The sequence below is a fragment of the Neopelma chrysocephalum genome, unplaced genomic scaffold, assembly GCF_003984885.1.
Source record: "Neopelma chrysocephalum unplaced genomic scaffold, ASM398488v2 Primary Assembly neopelma1_142, whole genome shotgun sequence".
Lineage (NCBI taxonomy): Eukaryota > Metazoa > Chordata > Aves > Passeriformes > Pipridae > Neopelma > Neopelma chrysocephalum.
In genome coordinates, this window is record NW_020897804.1 from 930,936 (window position 1) to 946,978 (window position 16,043).

The window sequence follows — 16,043 nt, forward strand, 5'->3', positions numbered from 1 at the left end:
TAAAGCCATTCAGCGTCAGTTGACAGGGTATAATACAAAATGAATAGTAATTTTAATCACTAGATTCTTAAAAATGTTATAGCTCATTCTTGCAGTTGCCAGGCCCTTGGGACAGAGTCTATGGTTTACCTGGTTTTGGTTTGCGAATGTGGAGCCAAAATGGCTTTTCGGCTATGCCTACGAAATTGTTGGCTCTACACAGATATTCTCCTTCATCTTGTTCTGTCACATTGAACAGATTTAGGTTAGCATCGGCTTCAGCGCTTTTACTGATCCAAGACTGCAGGAATAGACAGAAACCTGAACTTCAGTAAACCAAACAATACCTCCTTCGCACCTACATCAGATAGGATTGACTGTGCACAGCAGGTTTCTTTTCAGCTGTGGCAACATCCCCAGTTCACCCTGTGGCGAGACACCTAACCCAGGACCTAAATGATGAAGAGAAGTTGCATTTGGCCCCCAAACCACGTGAAAGTGAACTCCCTTCCCTTCACACATGCGATTTCTTTTCTAAAACAGACCAGTTTCCCCCTTCTCTATCTCCTCAGTTTCTTAATAACTCTGCAGACAGGAGCACCAGAGAAAGGGTTTAAGCAGAGATTTGTGTTTGCAACTCAGCTCAGCAAATACTGTTTCAATTATCAGATTCCAAAATAGAATTTGGAAACAAAATATAAGCAGTGGCGGTCTGAAACTCGCTGCTGACTTTGCCTTTCAGAAATTAGCTGTAATTTTTTCCACTGCTTATAGGAGCCTCTTCTTTACTAAATAAAGTGGTGCATATAAATCAAACGAAGTTCAGACTCTTAAGCGAGGGGTTTATTTATCTTCTTCCATGCTGCCACAACAGCACATCTTTTTTTCCCTAAACACTAAACAGTTGTTTTTATTTTGGCTGAAAATGCACAACTGTTTTAAGTGGCCTCAGAAGAAGCTTCAGTTCTGGAAATGAAAATAATTCTCTTCTCAGCTTTGGTCTTATGCTCTCCAGCCCAGTCTTGATGCCTCCCATTTCAAGGCCTGATCCTGCCAATATGACTTGCAGCCCACTAAAATCATCAGAGCAGCCAGCTCTGATAGGTTATTAACTGAACCCAGAGGAGGCACCAGAAGAGCCCCAGTGTCCATGTCTGATGACAAACACCACTGGTTTTGACCTGATCTCATCTCTAAGGCTTACGTGCTGGCAATTTTGTCTGCCCTGACTAGTGGGGAAACGTGCCTGCCTGCTGTTGCTGCCTTGTTTATAATTAAACTGGGCATGTTTCAATGCAGAATGTACAATTTAGCCTTTGACAAAGCTTGGGCACAGTGTTGCCAGCACCCCCCTGTAACTGGAATGCATTTAGTGCTCTTCTGCAAAGAAAAAGGGTTTTTCTTTGATCACAAATTAGCCCAGGCTTTCAGGAACTGATGCAGGTGATGGCTTGGTTTTGTCAAGCTGTTTAAAAAATGGGTTGAAAGTACAGCATTCAACTTATCCATCTGGACTGGTGTGGGGTTTGACCCCCCCCTTTAGATGTGTGTGTGGGGGGAATTTCATGTGCTAGGCACCACTCTGTCCCCCTCATGCGATGGAGACTGGGATATTCCCCATACATAAACTGCCCCATAGCAGCTCCTACGCTCCACAAAATCTGAAGGCAGAAGGGAAGGGCAGGCTGATAAAAAAACCCTTATCTCCCTGCAGGCAGCACAGCATGGGGCAGAAGAGAGCCCCAAGATGACAGTGAGATCATTGAATCAGATATTTATTTATAAAATACAATATAAGCACACATACATTAAAAAAAAAAAAAATCCCTGCAAAGCTGGGCCTGACACAGCTCTGTGGAGGCCCAGTACTGGCGCACAAAAGATGCATCCCAAAATGGAAATGCTCCGTGCCCCAGTGCTGATGCCGGCATTAATACAATTCAAAGCATTCCTGATTAACCAGAAGTAGTAAATAGACGTGTGCTGGTCCTATTCAGCAAAAAACATAAAACCAAACAAAACTTGTGCTTTCAAACGCCTGCCTGTGCTCCCCTTCGAGGAATGCGGAGCCTTTGCCGTTCACAGAAGAGAAGGTATTTGGCAATTCTAATTACCTAGCCACCCCGGTGCCGCTCCAACTTAATTTTAAAACACTATTTATACGGACTATTTATATGTTCTTTGCCACAGCAAAATGGGAGCTTGTGCTTGTGACACAAGGCACTGTTCGCAGCGGCTCTGCAAACTTCCAAAAGGTAGCACTTTATCCCACGGGGAGACCACACACAGAGCTCGGAGACTATACGAGATGGCATGTGACACAACCAGCTATTCAGAGCTTGGTACTGGGCTGTGAAACCAGGGGGAAATTCAAATATGCATAATTCAAACACATTTGGAGAGATGGCAAGAAATAAGAAGTTTTATCAACTTGTGAGAAGCACATGTTGCCAGTCCTGAAGAACTGTCTCCAACCATTTCTTCCAACCAATCTGTTATTTCAATCTGTGTAATTATTTCCAGGGTCTCTGGCTTTTATTATCATGTATCTGGCTGAGTTACAGTTTTGTAGATACTGTCTGATAAGTGTTTGTTTTTCTTTAAACTTCATACAAAGAGAAGAAGGGTGTGTGCAGCAGGATGAGCATGGGGAATGTCCACACACAGGACAACCTCAGCTTGAAGCTGCAGAGATAAAATCTGCTTTCAGCATAAAAACTCCATTTTGCCCTATATATTTTAATAAACACCAACACACAATGTCCTTGATTATTTAAAAAGAAAACGGATTTTTGAGGTCCAATGTCTTTTCACTCTCTATTCCCTACTTCTTATATTTATATTGGTTGAGGGGAACCAGACCCTCTGGCTTTGTTCTAGCTGTAATCTGCAAGTTCCCTTTCAAGAAAGCATTTTAGCAAAATAAAGTCTTACTATGTGACTTTTTATTCAATTAAAAAAAAAAGTTTTCCTGAGCACGGATAATAGCAATGTTCACAAATGTTAGTGGGTGGAACAAGACTATCTTGGCTCTCAGGTGCTGGTTGTTCAGCATTATTTAGTATGTGCACATTGCAGTGTGTTTATTTGGAAAAGGAAGAATGTGTTTTAGTTGGGAGCCTTTTATTTTAATAAGCTCTGAAAATACCTCTATTGAAGCTGTAAAAAAAGGTTATTTTTACAATTTTAGGTCAAGTGCAATCTGACAGCTCCTTTATTATGCTGCATTTCTCACAATTACCTCAGCTCTTTCAACTACTTTGCTTATCTCTGCCACTACAGTAGTAGTGTTATCTCTGGCAAACAGAAGAGTTTGGAACACCAATTTTAGGACATTTTTGCTGTATTCCCTCCAAAACAGAGTGTTCCACGGCGCAGACTTACAGAAGGACTGCCCTGAGGGCGAGAAGAAGGAGCATGTACCAACCTTCAGCACCGTGACATATGGGGTCCCATCGGGTCCATACTTGCTGCCATTCACTTCCACGTGTTTCAGCCACTGGATATGAGGCTGGGCATCACTGTAGACCTTGCAGTGAAACTCCACATTGCTCCCTACCACCACGGTCTGGTTGGCAGGGAGCCCTGCTTGCAGGATGGGTCGGTGGGGTGACCTTTCTGAAAAACAGAAAAGAGAAGAAATCCTTTTACTTGTCCTTCTTTCAGCCAGTATTCTCCTCTGAAACCTCCATCTGCTGGCTTTTCAGCAGAAAGGATGCAAAAAAGTTTTGTCCCCCACAGGTGTCCTGACCACTGCTCTACCCAGTGCTTCTCAGGTCAAACAGAGAAGAACCACCAGGGAATAGAAGAGGCACTTCAGCCCTGCCATTCCTTTTCTGGCCCCTCTGTAGACTGGCTAAGTAATTTACTGATCACAGTTCTGAGCCTGAATTATTGGCCAAAAAGAAGTTTGTTGTTGCTTTTAGAAGACACATGATCCAGCACCTTAGGAAAAAAACTAAGCTCCTGCTTCCCATACCCTATCATGAAGCTATTCAATACCACCACCACAGATCAGCTGTAGAGAGAAAACAGTGAAATCTCACCTAATACATCAAGCTGGTACGTGTGCCTAATGCTTCCATATTTGTTCTCCACAACACAGGTGTAATTCCCTCGATCTGACGGCACAACACTCTCCATCACCAGGCTCCACTGCTGGTGTCGCAACTAGAAGAAAACAAACCATCAAGTTCGTGGTCAAGTACCCTCATCACCAGACCATTCAAACCAGTGAACAATCAGTGGGCTTCTACACACTTGGCCAGCATCAATGGACTCCAGAGTAGGCCTGAACATCGCAAGGACCCATTACAAGGGTCATTAAAGTCTGAGAAAAGGCATTAAGACCAATGCAAAAATGATGCAACACAAGGTAACGCACTGAGATTTCAATGGGGACTTCTACATGCTTCCACAATAACCACAATAATGAAACCAGCTGACAGCTGAACATGGCACCTCTCATTAGAATAACGACTTCAGAAGGCATCAGGTAAGATAACTCCAATCTGCTGGTCCCCTCTGCCACTCTGGTCCAGAGGCTCTGTCAGCTCAAAACATTGTACTCTCAGCTCTAGACCTTTACCAACTGCTACATATAACCCATAAGAAGACTATAAACAATAAAATCATACTTCTCACCCTACCTATAATATATTTTAAAATGTGTGTGTTATAGAGGCAACAGGTCACTGCATCTGTCTGAACAGAAATGGGTGTCTATAACCAAGTTAGTCCCCTAAATTCCCTATAAGAAACAGGAGAAAACATGTCCAGCCTCAAGTCTGGTCCCTAGGATGCTTGGTCAGCCCTTCTATTTTGGCACAGAGTTCTATACTAGCTGGTTTTCTGGATGTGGCTCATGTTAAGAAGGGTTGTTCAGTAGCAGAAGGGAAAGCACAACCCATGTCTCCACCTTGACCTGCTGCCCTGTGATCTCAGCTAGAATGTTTGTCTCTAGTGATTATAAAGGAAATGGATACCGAAAGCAAATCTTGAATTAATACAGAAAGCAACCAACAGTAACAAACATGACTTCAGGGGGCATAGTGTATGAAAGCTCTCCAAATCTCTGGATATTAATTTGATGCCTTCTGCCGCTCAAAGCAGAACATTTAACTTTATTAAATGTTTTGAAGGTGACCCCAAGGACACAGAAGCAGGAGATTACAATAGCACTGTGCTATAGTATGTCAAGGGCTGATGGAAAAAACAAGGGTGTAATTGCTCCTGGAGGTTTCTTGCTGCAGCAGGTGAACTCAAATATGAAGTCATTTAACCTCTTTTGCTACACATAAATTGCATCCACATGCTTCCCTTTAGAGGGCCAAGTTGCAATCAAAGCCAGAATTTTGCAAAGAGAAGGTTTAAAATCATAGGACTAGACAGCTTAGTTGCAAGATGCGCAAGCAAAAGTCATTTTAACAAAGCTCTGTAGATCTCTGCATCCCTGAAAACAGCACTGTTGAGCACCCCACTTTTTGGAGACCACTGAATACAGCATTTCCTTTCATTTCAGGTTATATGTAACAGGAAGCTGGGGCTAAACAGTCTGTACAGGCATCTCAGCTGTGGCAGATCTCTGGTCAGGTCTGACTGCACCTCTGCCCACCCAGGACAGCACAAATGGAAGAGCTCAATGCAGAACCAACATTACACCTTTTGTAAAGCAACATCCCGTTTGCTGCATCTCTGTAACTGTGTGACCATTACAGGGTAAGAGAAGCTCTGAGAACAGAGAGCCTGGACCCCAAGTTCACAGCTGAACATACCAGACTGTCTCGGAAGTTTCAATGCAAATTTGTGGCTGTTCAGTGGCTCATTTCCATACTGGCTTGTCTCACAGTTGTGTCTAAAGGCCTCTTTTAATTCACTTTTCAGCATTGCAAAGTGTTTGCATGTCAAACCCCTAGGAGCTACTTCAAGGAAATGGGGCTCCAGACACACAGATGACTCCCTAGTCTGACCTGTATTATAAAATCAGGTCCAAATTAGGTGTTTTACTAAGGATGTACTCATATGACACTTTCAAAGAACTTCCTCAGGTTTGTGATGGGGACTTTGGACTCTGAACAGAGAGAAGAATCTGGGAGCACGGACTTATGGGGTAGAACTTGTTTGGAAACCCTTCGAGAAGCAACAAATTTGTTTTTTTAAGGTCGAGACTGACAGATTTAAAGGATAATAAAATGGGATGTTCCCAAGTTAGAATAGTCACTGCACTCGAAAGAATACTACAAACATGAAGTGACTTAGTGTAGGAATTAATCAAGTGGGTGAGATACTGGAAATCCCTCTGGTTTATTTGGTGTTGTCATTCTTGGCTCCTTGTGAAACAAACATTTGCAGACACACTTGGAACCTTGTGTTTGCCAGACTGGTATGCAAGTTAGTGCAATGGTCTGGGGAAGGGATAATCCTCCATCTCCCCTCCCCCTCAATCTTCCCTTCTAGGGTCATTTAACACACACAGGCTTACGATATTAGAGATTCCAACAAGGATTTAACCATTAATGCTCTTTGGGAAATTTCATATGATAAGTCATATGAATTTCTTTTCTTTACCAGTTAAACTGTAACAAAACTAGGTTAGCCTGCCCTTCATGTTTTCAACACTCACCCTTCTCTCTTGCAGGCTTTACACCCGGCAGTCACACGGGGTCTAAATGCCATGTGCAAGCGTCAGACGTGGAAGAGTGGTCAGCTTTCATTTGCTGACAACAGACTTCTCACAATCAACATTTAAACTCTTCCACACACTGAAAACAAATGAGAACATTCCCAGCTCAGGGATTTCTGGGTTAAGACCAGACCTCGAGATGAAGTAAGCCAACCAAACTCTGCCAGATCTGGATCTTGCCCATTCTTTTCAAGCTGCCTAATCCTGTTATGAAGTTAAGTTGTAACAGGGAATTTAAATCTTAAATACATGAGATACCGAGCAGGTTTTCAATCTCCTTTTCTGGTTCAAATCTCAGCTGATACCTATCAGTATATTTATATTGGATGAGATTTATACTAGACTACTTACATCTAACCATGGCCCATGAGCAAAATCAAGCAAATAAAGGAAGGAAAATTACAGAGAGAGAAAGATGTCTTTATATCAAGAATGGGACAAAGAACTACACCTAGACAGATAGAGAGCTTAAACCAATCTTCCTGTAATTGGCCTGACATTGCCTTCAAAAGCTCTTTCAAGCATTGGCTTGTTGCTGGAAGGTGTCCCTAGGGACACAAAGTACAGCGATGCCAAAGACTCACTACCATGTTGCAGAGGATGAAACGTGTCAATTTAAACTCAAAGATAGATTAAAACTCCTGAGAAGTGGGTAGGGGAATTGCTTTCAGCTTTAGATTTTATTCTGCAAGCATAATTTAGTGCAGCTGATGTCACATAGTTTAGTGAAAAGCCGTTGGAATGGCGCACGCAAGCCTGAAAACACTTCATGATGATCCTTACAGCCTGCAATTAGTAAAAGATGCTTCTGCTTTGTGAATGTCATCTGCTGAAAAGCAGTTTACCCACAGGAGTTGACTCCCCACTTCTTTTTCCTCCATAACTTTTCAGAAGATCCAAACCTGAGCATGCTCTCAGCCTCATCCCGACTGGAGTAGGGACAGGACTGAGGAGGGAGCTTCAAAGCCTTCACTGAAGCAATCACAAAAGGCTCTTTCAGGAACAGGTCTGAGCTAACAGGAAAGAAACAGCTCAAAACTGTGGGGAGGGCTTTTTTGAATCCTTCTCTGGTTTCTGGAGCACGGCACGCTTTGCATGCCTGGTGCCCCTTCAAAACACTACGGATGTGGCAGGCATCAGCACACAGCTATTCCAAGTACTGATGAAAGTGCTTTCCTACAAGTCACCTTCTCTCCTGAGCAGCAGCCCAGGGTTATGTCAGGGCTGGCACAGTGCAGACAAAAATTGTTGCTTAGGAGTCCCTCCTGCTATGATGATTTTGTTATAATCAGCTGCTGCCAGTTTTGTTCTCCCCAAAGAAAACAAAAAAAGAGTAAAAGAGTCTTACTGTCCCCTTAAGTAATAGCAACAACAACAAAATCACAGAAAAGCTGATTTTCCTTTTAAAAGCCTGCCATAATTCGTCATATACAGTAGCACAGAAACTTCTGGCTAATTAAATAGTTTGACTGCATTAAGGTTTAGTGTCCCTGAGCTCCATCTATAAACGTGAGCCAGAGCATTTTCCAGAACACCTCATGGTAGAAAGGCAGGAGAGAGCAGCCAAGGAGCAGATGCTATTACTCTGGCTACAAGGGAATCCAACACTTGACCAGGGGTCAGTGATTTATACCACAAGAATGTTAATGACTACCAGCATGAGTGTCCAGCTCTTTGGTGAGGTCCTTCCTATACCTTCAAAGGATACTGAATAGGTTTTCCTTGAAAGCTGGGAGTAGCTACAGCTTGGTCTAACACATCTCAATGCACCGGGCTGATCTCCAGAAATTAGGACAGAAGTTTCTGCTCTTGCATTTTTATCACTGTTCACAATGCAACCATAAACCCAGCCTCATTTCTACCTACTCCTTGAATGACCACTATAGACAAACTCAGAAGGAATTAACCTTCAATCCCAAAGGACAGTAATCCTTTTTAAAACTCTGGTGTCAGGCAATTCCTAAGGGTGCAGGAACCACCCTTGTTTCTACACAGTCAGGACAGCGCTCTTACACCCACCAACATTAATCACTGTGAAACACAATTTTCTAGTTGGTAGAAAACTACTAACAAAAACTGAGATCCAAACCAAGTCCTTACCTTAATGCCCCCAATCCTATGCTCCCCTTTGAACTCCTTGCCGTTTTTCAGCCAGTAGATGGAAGGAGTTGGGTTTCCACCTGCCGGGCATCGGAAGCGAACGGTGTTGGCGGCGGGAACTGCCAGCAGTTTCTTCTCCATCTTATCTGGCCGGGTCCAGAAGGGGACACCTGAGAAAGGAAAAACCAAGTTGAACAGGCCCCTTTCTGCCACAGAGGATATCAGCTGGTGAGCAGATGCATTTGAGGAGGATTTGGCATGTGCGGAGTGACAGTTAAATTGCTACCTGCTGCAGTCAAGATAAATGACACAGAAATGCTTTCCAGCTAAATGACTCTCATAGACATAGACAGGGTGTTTGCATTTTGGTTTTGTGATGAAAGGTTCATGACCAGGTTCTTGTCTTGGTAATGCCAGTATAAATCTAAAGTGGCTGCTTTTAAATCAACAAGTAGAGTTATCCCAGATCAGGATGAGAACCTGTCTTCAGCGTGTAAAAAGATACAGACAATAGTAGCCAAGAAGCATAAACAGCAGAAAGATGTTAGAACTGTAAAAGAATGCTGATGGGCCAGCAAGGGAGCAGAGAAAAAGTGTGAGCTGAGTGCACTGGAAAATGTTCCTCCTCACTGAGTACAAACGTAGTGTAGCCTCCTTAAGGGAAGGAAAGAAAAAAATGCACCAGTGCCAAACTGGTTTATCATGTTTATGTTCTGTAAGTACGGGTGATTTTAGTTTTAAAGATTCATGTTACCTTTGAACAGGGATAAGTTTTAAAACACCAGTGTTAGCATGAGATACTTTTTATAATCTGCCTCAAGTACAGCTACGTTCCTTGGCTGTGTTACAAACATTACATATTAACTCCAAATTAAGGCAGCAGCAGCGGCAAACTCATTATACTGGGAAGAAAGAAAAAGTTTTTTAAAAAAGCCTCCTGAGCTTTCATTTCTGCTTAAGGAAACACTGCAGAGCTGTACATGCTGTGTTTCCCCTGCCACACTGGGGCCACATCCAGCCCCCCAGACCTGTGCTCCAAGCTGAGGCCAAAGGGAGATGGGGGCAATGTGTTTGGCGGGGGGGTAGTGTTTGGGCTATAAAATAGCAAAAAGGAGGCCAAGGAGGGTAAATGGCATCTCCCCCAGGTGTGCAGGAAGCACTCAGACATGGAGCACCCAAACCCACTGGTTGCAGAGACTTGTGTGCGTCTGGCCAAGACAAACCGAAGGTGCTGGCCCTTCAAGAACTGTCTTGGAGAACACAATGGCCGCCAAGGCTGTTGGGAAAGCATCACTGCTGGTCCCTCCTGCAGCAGTGATGATGCCCAGAATCATCACCATCCAGCATCACAGCCCCATCTCAGCACTACTCTGAAGCCTCTGTAATCCCCTTCCCCTGACTGACAACTGTGTACCAAGTTGTACCTCTTGCTGAATGCCTTTGAGATGCACAGGAGCTCCCTCCTTTCTCCCCAGGTGTACTTAGCCCTAGTGCATTTGGCTCCATGACACACATTTCGTTGCAATTCCAGGTAAGTCAGTGATGAACCCACCTTGGTTTAAGTCCTCAGTGTCCCCCATGCAGGCTCCCTGCTGCATTCCAGCTCCAGGGACATTGCAGGCAAGGTTATAAAGCTCAGCCAGGGCAATCTGTGCACCCACCTATTTTTAGCACCTACTAACACTCTGCTCATGGTCCTCTGTCCTTGCAAAGCCCACCTGACCATGATGATCTGGATATCAGGAGCTACATCCAGAAGGCCCTCCATTTGCTAGAGAAGTCTCTCTCATGGTTTATCTGCTTTCACACCTCTGTAACTGGATGTAGGTGCCTCAGTAACGCTGTCCCAGGGAGGGAAATCCAGTACTGAGGGTTTGCATCTGCCCTCAGCCTCCCTTGCACAATGCTCTGTGATGCCTATCAGAGTCAGCCCCACGTATCAGAGGGATCTGTGCTCACCCATCCCGCATATGCGCCTCATTTTTTAAACAACGAAACTGCTTAAGGGCCCCGTTCTTGCCAGGATGGCACCGGATACGGCAGGGGAATGGCTGGCACAAACAGCAACAAAAGGAGGAATCCCCGCAATTCCCGTGCTCCTGCAAAATCCCAGCTAAAAACTTCGCTCTGAACACATGACACATCCAGGGGAGCCCTCAAATACTACGTGAAAATGTGGGCTAAACTGGGACATCAGGTAGACATCTACCGTTCCAAATGGTAGAACTGCACAAAAATGGGGAATATCCTCAAAAAATGTTAGAAGAGTGGGTGCAATCCCTGAAGGAAGAGCAGGTCTTGATGGTAAAATGCTTTTGCTATCAGATGAACTGGAAAGGGCAGAAACCAAGCAAAGGCTGGGCAAAACCACAGGCAGCAGCAGGGGAGTAAATGTGGAGGAGGACACTTGGGGTGGTGTTGTGAAGGCTGAAGAGGAGGGAGCTCCAAAAACCATGTTGGGAGACGTCTGGTCTCTGGTTTCTGAAGCATGGGCTGTTTTCTGTCCGAACGCTTCCTTTTGGTGATGCACCCCGATTTCCTGGGAACTTCACAGGGCTACAGGGGAGAGTTATGGGAAAGGCCAGGCACAAATGGAAAAGTCCCCCTTTGCTGCCACTAGGGAGGGCAGACAAATAACCTGCTGTTTGTTGTTTTATTAACATATCTGCCTACAATAAATTCCATTTTATGGTGCTGGTGACACTCATCTGGGCACTGGGGTGTAACTGGATCGCACGGTCACCCTGCCAGGACCAAGCTCCTCCTTGTGCTGTGCTTTTTGGGGTCCTTACCCTTTCCACACCAGCTGTGCGTGCTGCAGGGTGATGTTTTACCCCATTTTCTCACTCAAAAGATGAGTTTGAATCTCACAGGAGACCCATCAACTCACTGGCTGCAAATGTTGTCACTGAAGCCAAGGGAGATTTTGCTATCAGACATCAGAGACAAGCAAGAAGGAGCCCAGGAAAGTTTCCAGATGGGGATATTCTCCATATGGAGCAAAGGCAGGATTCGCTCCTGCCTCCTGCAATTAGACACGGCTTCTTCCCTGAGTGCTTTCCCTTCGTTTGGGTGCTCTTCTGTGAGATTCAGGGCTTGCCAGGGCTGGGCACCCCTGGATTAATGTGCCAAGACTCAAACAGGGCACCGTTCTCAAGTCAAACTGGAACTGGAAGAAAGCGTCTACACATTGAAAACAGTGCCTTTGTTCTCACTTGCCGGAGCAGCGAACAAAACATCCCTGCTTTTGGTTTGCTCTGCCCCCTGAGTCCTTTCATTACCACTTTTTAAGGGGCTGAAAATGTTGCTAACTCTTCTTTTCAAGCAAAGCTTGCAAAGCTCCAGAGAGTTTTGGGAGCGGGAAAGGAGGAAGGATGAAAGACAGGAAAAATTTCTAGACCCGCTCTCTCTAAATTAATTACCAGCAATGGTTTTGCATGTGCAGGTGTGAAAAAAAAAAGGGGACCCACAAACATTATCACAGGCCCTTTCCCATCATCAAACACTAAGCCTGATGGACCATTTTGTTCGTCAAAGACACCGGCCACCCATCCAACTGGAATGACCAATTAAAAAAAACTGAGAGCGATACTTGGAATAATTAATACAACCGAGCGCTCATTTAGCAATTAGGAGCTGCCACCAAATTCTGTGGCAGACAGAATCAACCCTAATTGTGTAATTTCCCCAGCTGACGCCTCCTAGGACACAGCCAGATTTAATTGGAGATTATAGGGGCTCTTTGAAGGTGCTGGGGCTGCGCAGTGGGGGCTCCAAACAAACAGATACAGAGGGGTAGGGAGCACTGGGGCAGAAGTGCAGCGTGTGAAAAGGGAGTTTTGTTTTTGTTTCAGGGCCAGGAAAAACAGCTGTAGAGAACAGAGGTATTGGAAAGCCTCTTTTTGCAAAGGCGGATCATGGTTTGTGACAAGGCTGCAACAAACAGGCTGATGATTTGAAGGGGCTGAAGTTCCTCCTTATACTTTTCTGCTGCCCATCCCTAAGGAATGCCCTGTTTCTGTACTGCCCTTCAGAGAGGAGGGTGAGCAGAGCAGGGCACTCCACGTGGAGGGCCTGACTCCATGCTCTCCAAGAGGTTTTGAACCAAATGTTAACTTCTTTTAGGACAAATTTCCTCTCATCGTCTTGCTTTAGTATTTCCAGCTCATCAAAACCCTAAAACTAATAAGATTGGCTCCAAACCCATGACGCTATGGGAACCAGCCTTCCAAGCTCTCCATTATACGAGGATAAGAAACTCTCTCGAGTAACACAATTAAGACAGAAAAGTAACTTATCATCACAAGGGGCCAGGACACAATCATTTTATTCAGTGATGTACTGTATGGCAACATCCAATGAGCCAGTCCTGGATGAATTAACGACCCCTAAATATGAAACACTATCAGTTATATTGACTAGCTGATCTTTAAAGTCTCTTCCAACCCTGACCATCCTATGATTCTATGATATTTTTCTTTTGCGTGAAAGTGTGTTTATTGCCTTTCCTCCTCTAACTACTGACTGGCTATGTCTGATGGGCATGCAGGGGCTCATACACCTCATTAGTAGGGCACATTTTGCCACAGGAGATGGAGGACCCAGGCCTTTGGGCTCTCCAGAGGACATGGCACTGGCTACACTGTGTCTGCCTGCCTGGGGTGGTCCTGCAACCCCTGTTTCTGGTGGGATGTCCCAACAGTGGTGGTACCAGGGTTAACAGCAAGGCTCCCCAGATTCAAGAGATCTGCGAAGGTCAAATGGAGGAACTGGTGTCAAAGAAAGCAACATAAAGCACATCCATGTCACAAAATGCCGTGAGGTTTCACCACACAGACACGTTAGGCTAATCAACCATTTTTAAAGCAGAAGAGAATCCAACTTTTTACAATGAGACCCCTTAAGGAAAGCCAGCCATCAGGTCTAAAAAAAGAGACAGCCCAAAGTCAAGAAGACCCAGAAAACAGGCTATAAATACATGCGGAGAAACGTGTGTTTTCCTTTTCAGTGAAGAAAAACGTCTTTCTGTACCATAAACCAGCTGATGTTTTGTGATACCTGTTGCTAAGAGATCGAGTTCTCTACAAACCACATTAAAAAAATGTACTGAATGATTAGTTGTGCTCATCAGAAGCTGCTCTGGGAACAAATCCTGACCAAACCAGACCTGCCCTATGCCTGTACCATGTTTCAGCAGACACCAGGAGCCCTGAGCAGCTCTGCAAAGGTGCTTGTCACCTCCCAGGGTCCGGTCCTTAATTAGAAGCTATCAGAAAACCACTAACTGCTGCTGATGGGTCTCCTGGCACTGTAACTTACCATTACTGCCCACATACTGTATGACAGCGCTATGAACTTATTACGTTTGAAAGAGTCCTGCATTTCCAACACTATGGGCAGGAGAGATTTTCCAGTCGTGTTGAACTTCTGCCAGTGTACATAGCTGATTAGGAGTTCAAATACAAGACATTTATTTATTAAAAACACATACACCCAGGCAGCTCACTTTGCAGAAATGTAAAGAGCAGAATAAAATGCAACGCTAATGCCCCTGAAGCATGTAATGATCCTGATTAATGCTATTGCACTTAAAGAAACCAGCACTAGGATTGAAAGAGATTCAGAGTCAAAGCACTGAGAGGCTCCGTCCTGGGACTCCCTTCTCCACACGAGCAAAAGAAAAAGCCAGTAAATCCAAAGGGGTTGCTCTCACTTATGGCATCAGTAAATTTGGACCTTGGCTAGTGTAAATTTTATGCTCTGATTCCAGCCAAGATGCTCATAAGGACCAGAACCAGAACACTTAAAAGCAAAGCACTCCAAGGTTTGAAATGGTACAACACTGGTGTAATGTCAGTGTAGTAAAAAAAAATAAATATGGTAAGTGGGTTTGTCTGGATTTGTATGCAAGGAGGATTTATAACTACTCATCAATTCAGATTTGCAGCACTGAGTCTCCAAAATACACAATTGCTGCTGTAGGATTCCACAGCAGCTATACCACTCTGGCAGCTATTTCTAAATTTTTAGATAAACATCATCATGGTACCACCCTAAGGTCACTAACTTCAACACAAAGAAAGAGCTGCTGTCCAACCACGTGAACATCCAGATGAGCTGCACTGCTTGGGAGCCACATCCCCTTGAAAGAAAAGGCCTCTGTACCCCAGAAAAACAAATTACCTGTATCTTCTGACTCATCGTCGTCATCTTCATCATCACCCGACGAAGGGGAATCTGGGAGAAGACAGAAAAAGAAATGAAGCAGAAACAGGATGGTATGTGGGGACATCATGCTGGACGAGGCCGTTGGTGTCATGGTGGATTCCAGCAAGGGAGGACAATCAAGGGATGGGTCACCCTTCCCTGCAGCTCCACCAGCCTATCCCTCTGATGCTGCTAGGCCAGGGACAACCCGCCAGGAGCTTTCTGAACTGGGAGAGAGGTGTCATGAGTTTGCCAGTGCTCTGCAGCCAGAAACTGGAGTCCCACGCCAAATACTTCTTCCTGTGTGAAATGCTCTTCTCCTAATAAATACAAAAGATATTCCAAAATGGAAAGTTTCCTTTGCAGAACAAGCTGTCTGACTGCCTTTTTTTTCCCCCTCTAGCATTCACTCTGAAGACTTTTTATTTCGCCATGTCTCAAAGCTACAGGTCAGCATTTCTAATTCACTTTCCCTGCATTTTTCTTTTAACTCAATATACCCCTGCCATGTCTCCCTTCATTAACTCCTTGTTCAACCACTAAGAACAAAGCTTTTGAATTTCTCCTTGCAATCAAACCTCTTTCTCCACTGACATTTTGATGGCTACTTAGTGAACCAGTTCCCTTGGGTTGTATTCCTCCCACAGAGGCACCTTGAGGCTGTAACTGAATACAGGTTAACAGGTGGGAATTTTCCATCTGTATCTTTCCAAAACATCCTGAACTATTTCTTTTAATGTGGTCTAATATCTCACCTTCTCCAAGCTGTCCACAATAAAGTCTCAGTCCCTCTTCCCTCCACCAAAGGACTACTGTAAATGTAAATCCCATTATCAAATAGCAGCTTAGTGTTTGACTTAGTCTACACTATTTAGTACAGTTCAGTACTGTACTCAGTCTTGAAGATTTAACATCACTGACTTTATATAATCTCCAGGAATTTCTCTTTTAAGTAAAGGCAAAATGCTATCAACCCAGCAGCCTTTATATTCTAAGACAGTGGTAAAAGAACTTGGCCTTAAACACTAGAAAACAGGAAACTTTCTGAGTGTTCAACATGTGGCCAGAAATGCAA

At 44.3% G+C, this 16,043-nt stretch overlaps 1 protein-coding gene across 5 annotated transcripts in view; it reads right to left on the reverse strand.

Moving 5' to 3' along the window:
• FGFR3 (fibroblast growth factor receptor 3) overlaps positions 1–16,043 on the reverse strand; it is a 55,573-nt gene that overhangs the window by 15,138 nt on the left and 24,392 nt on the right. For 3 of the 5 annotated variants that reach the window (XM_027699874.1, XM_027699873.1, XM_027699872.1), the window contains exons 3-7: positions 14,945–14,998; positions 8,762–8,931; positions 4,026–4,149; positions 3,407–3,597; positions 130–280 (exon numbers count right to left, since the gene is read on the reverse strand). In XM_027699874.1, coding sequence (XP_027555675.1) covers positions 130–280; positions 3,407–3,597; positions 4,026–4,149; positions 8,762–8,931; positions 14,945–14,998 — 690 coding nt within the window. The remainder of the gene's footprint in view (positions 1–129; positions 281–3,406; positions 3,598–4,025; positions 4,150–8,761; positions 8,932–14,944; positions 14,999–16,043) is intronic. The other 2 variants (XM_027699875.1, XM_027699876.1) reach the window with 1 other exon arrangement.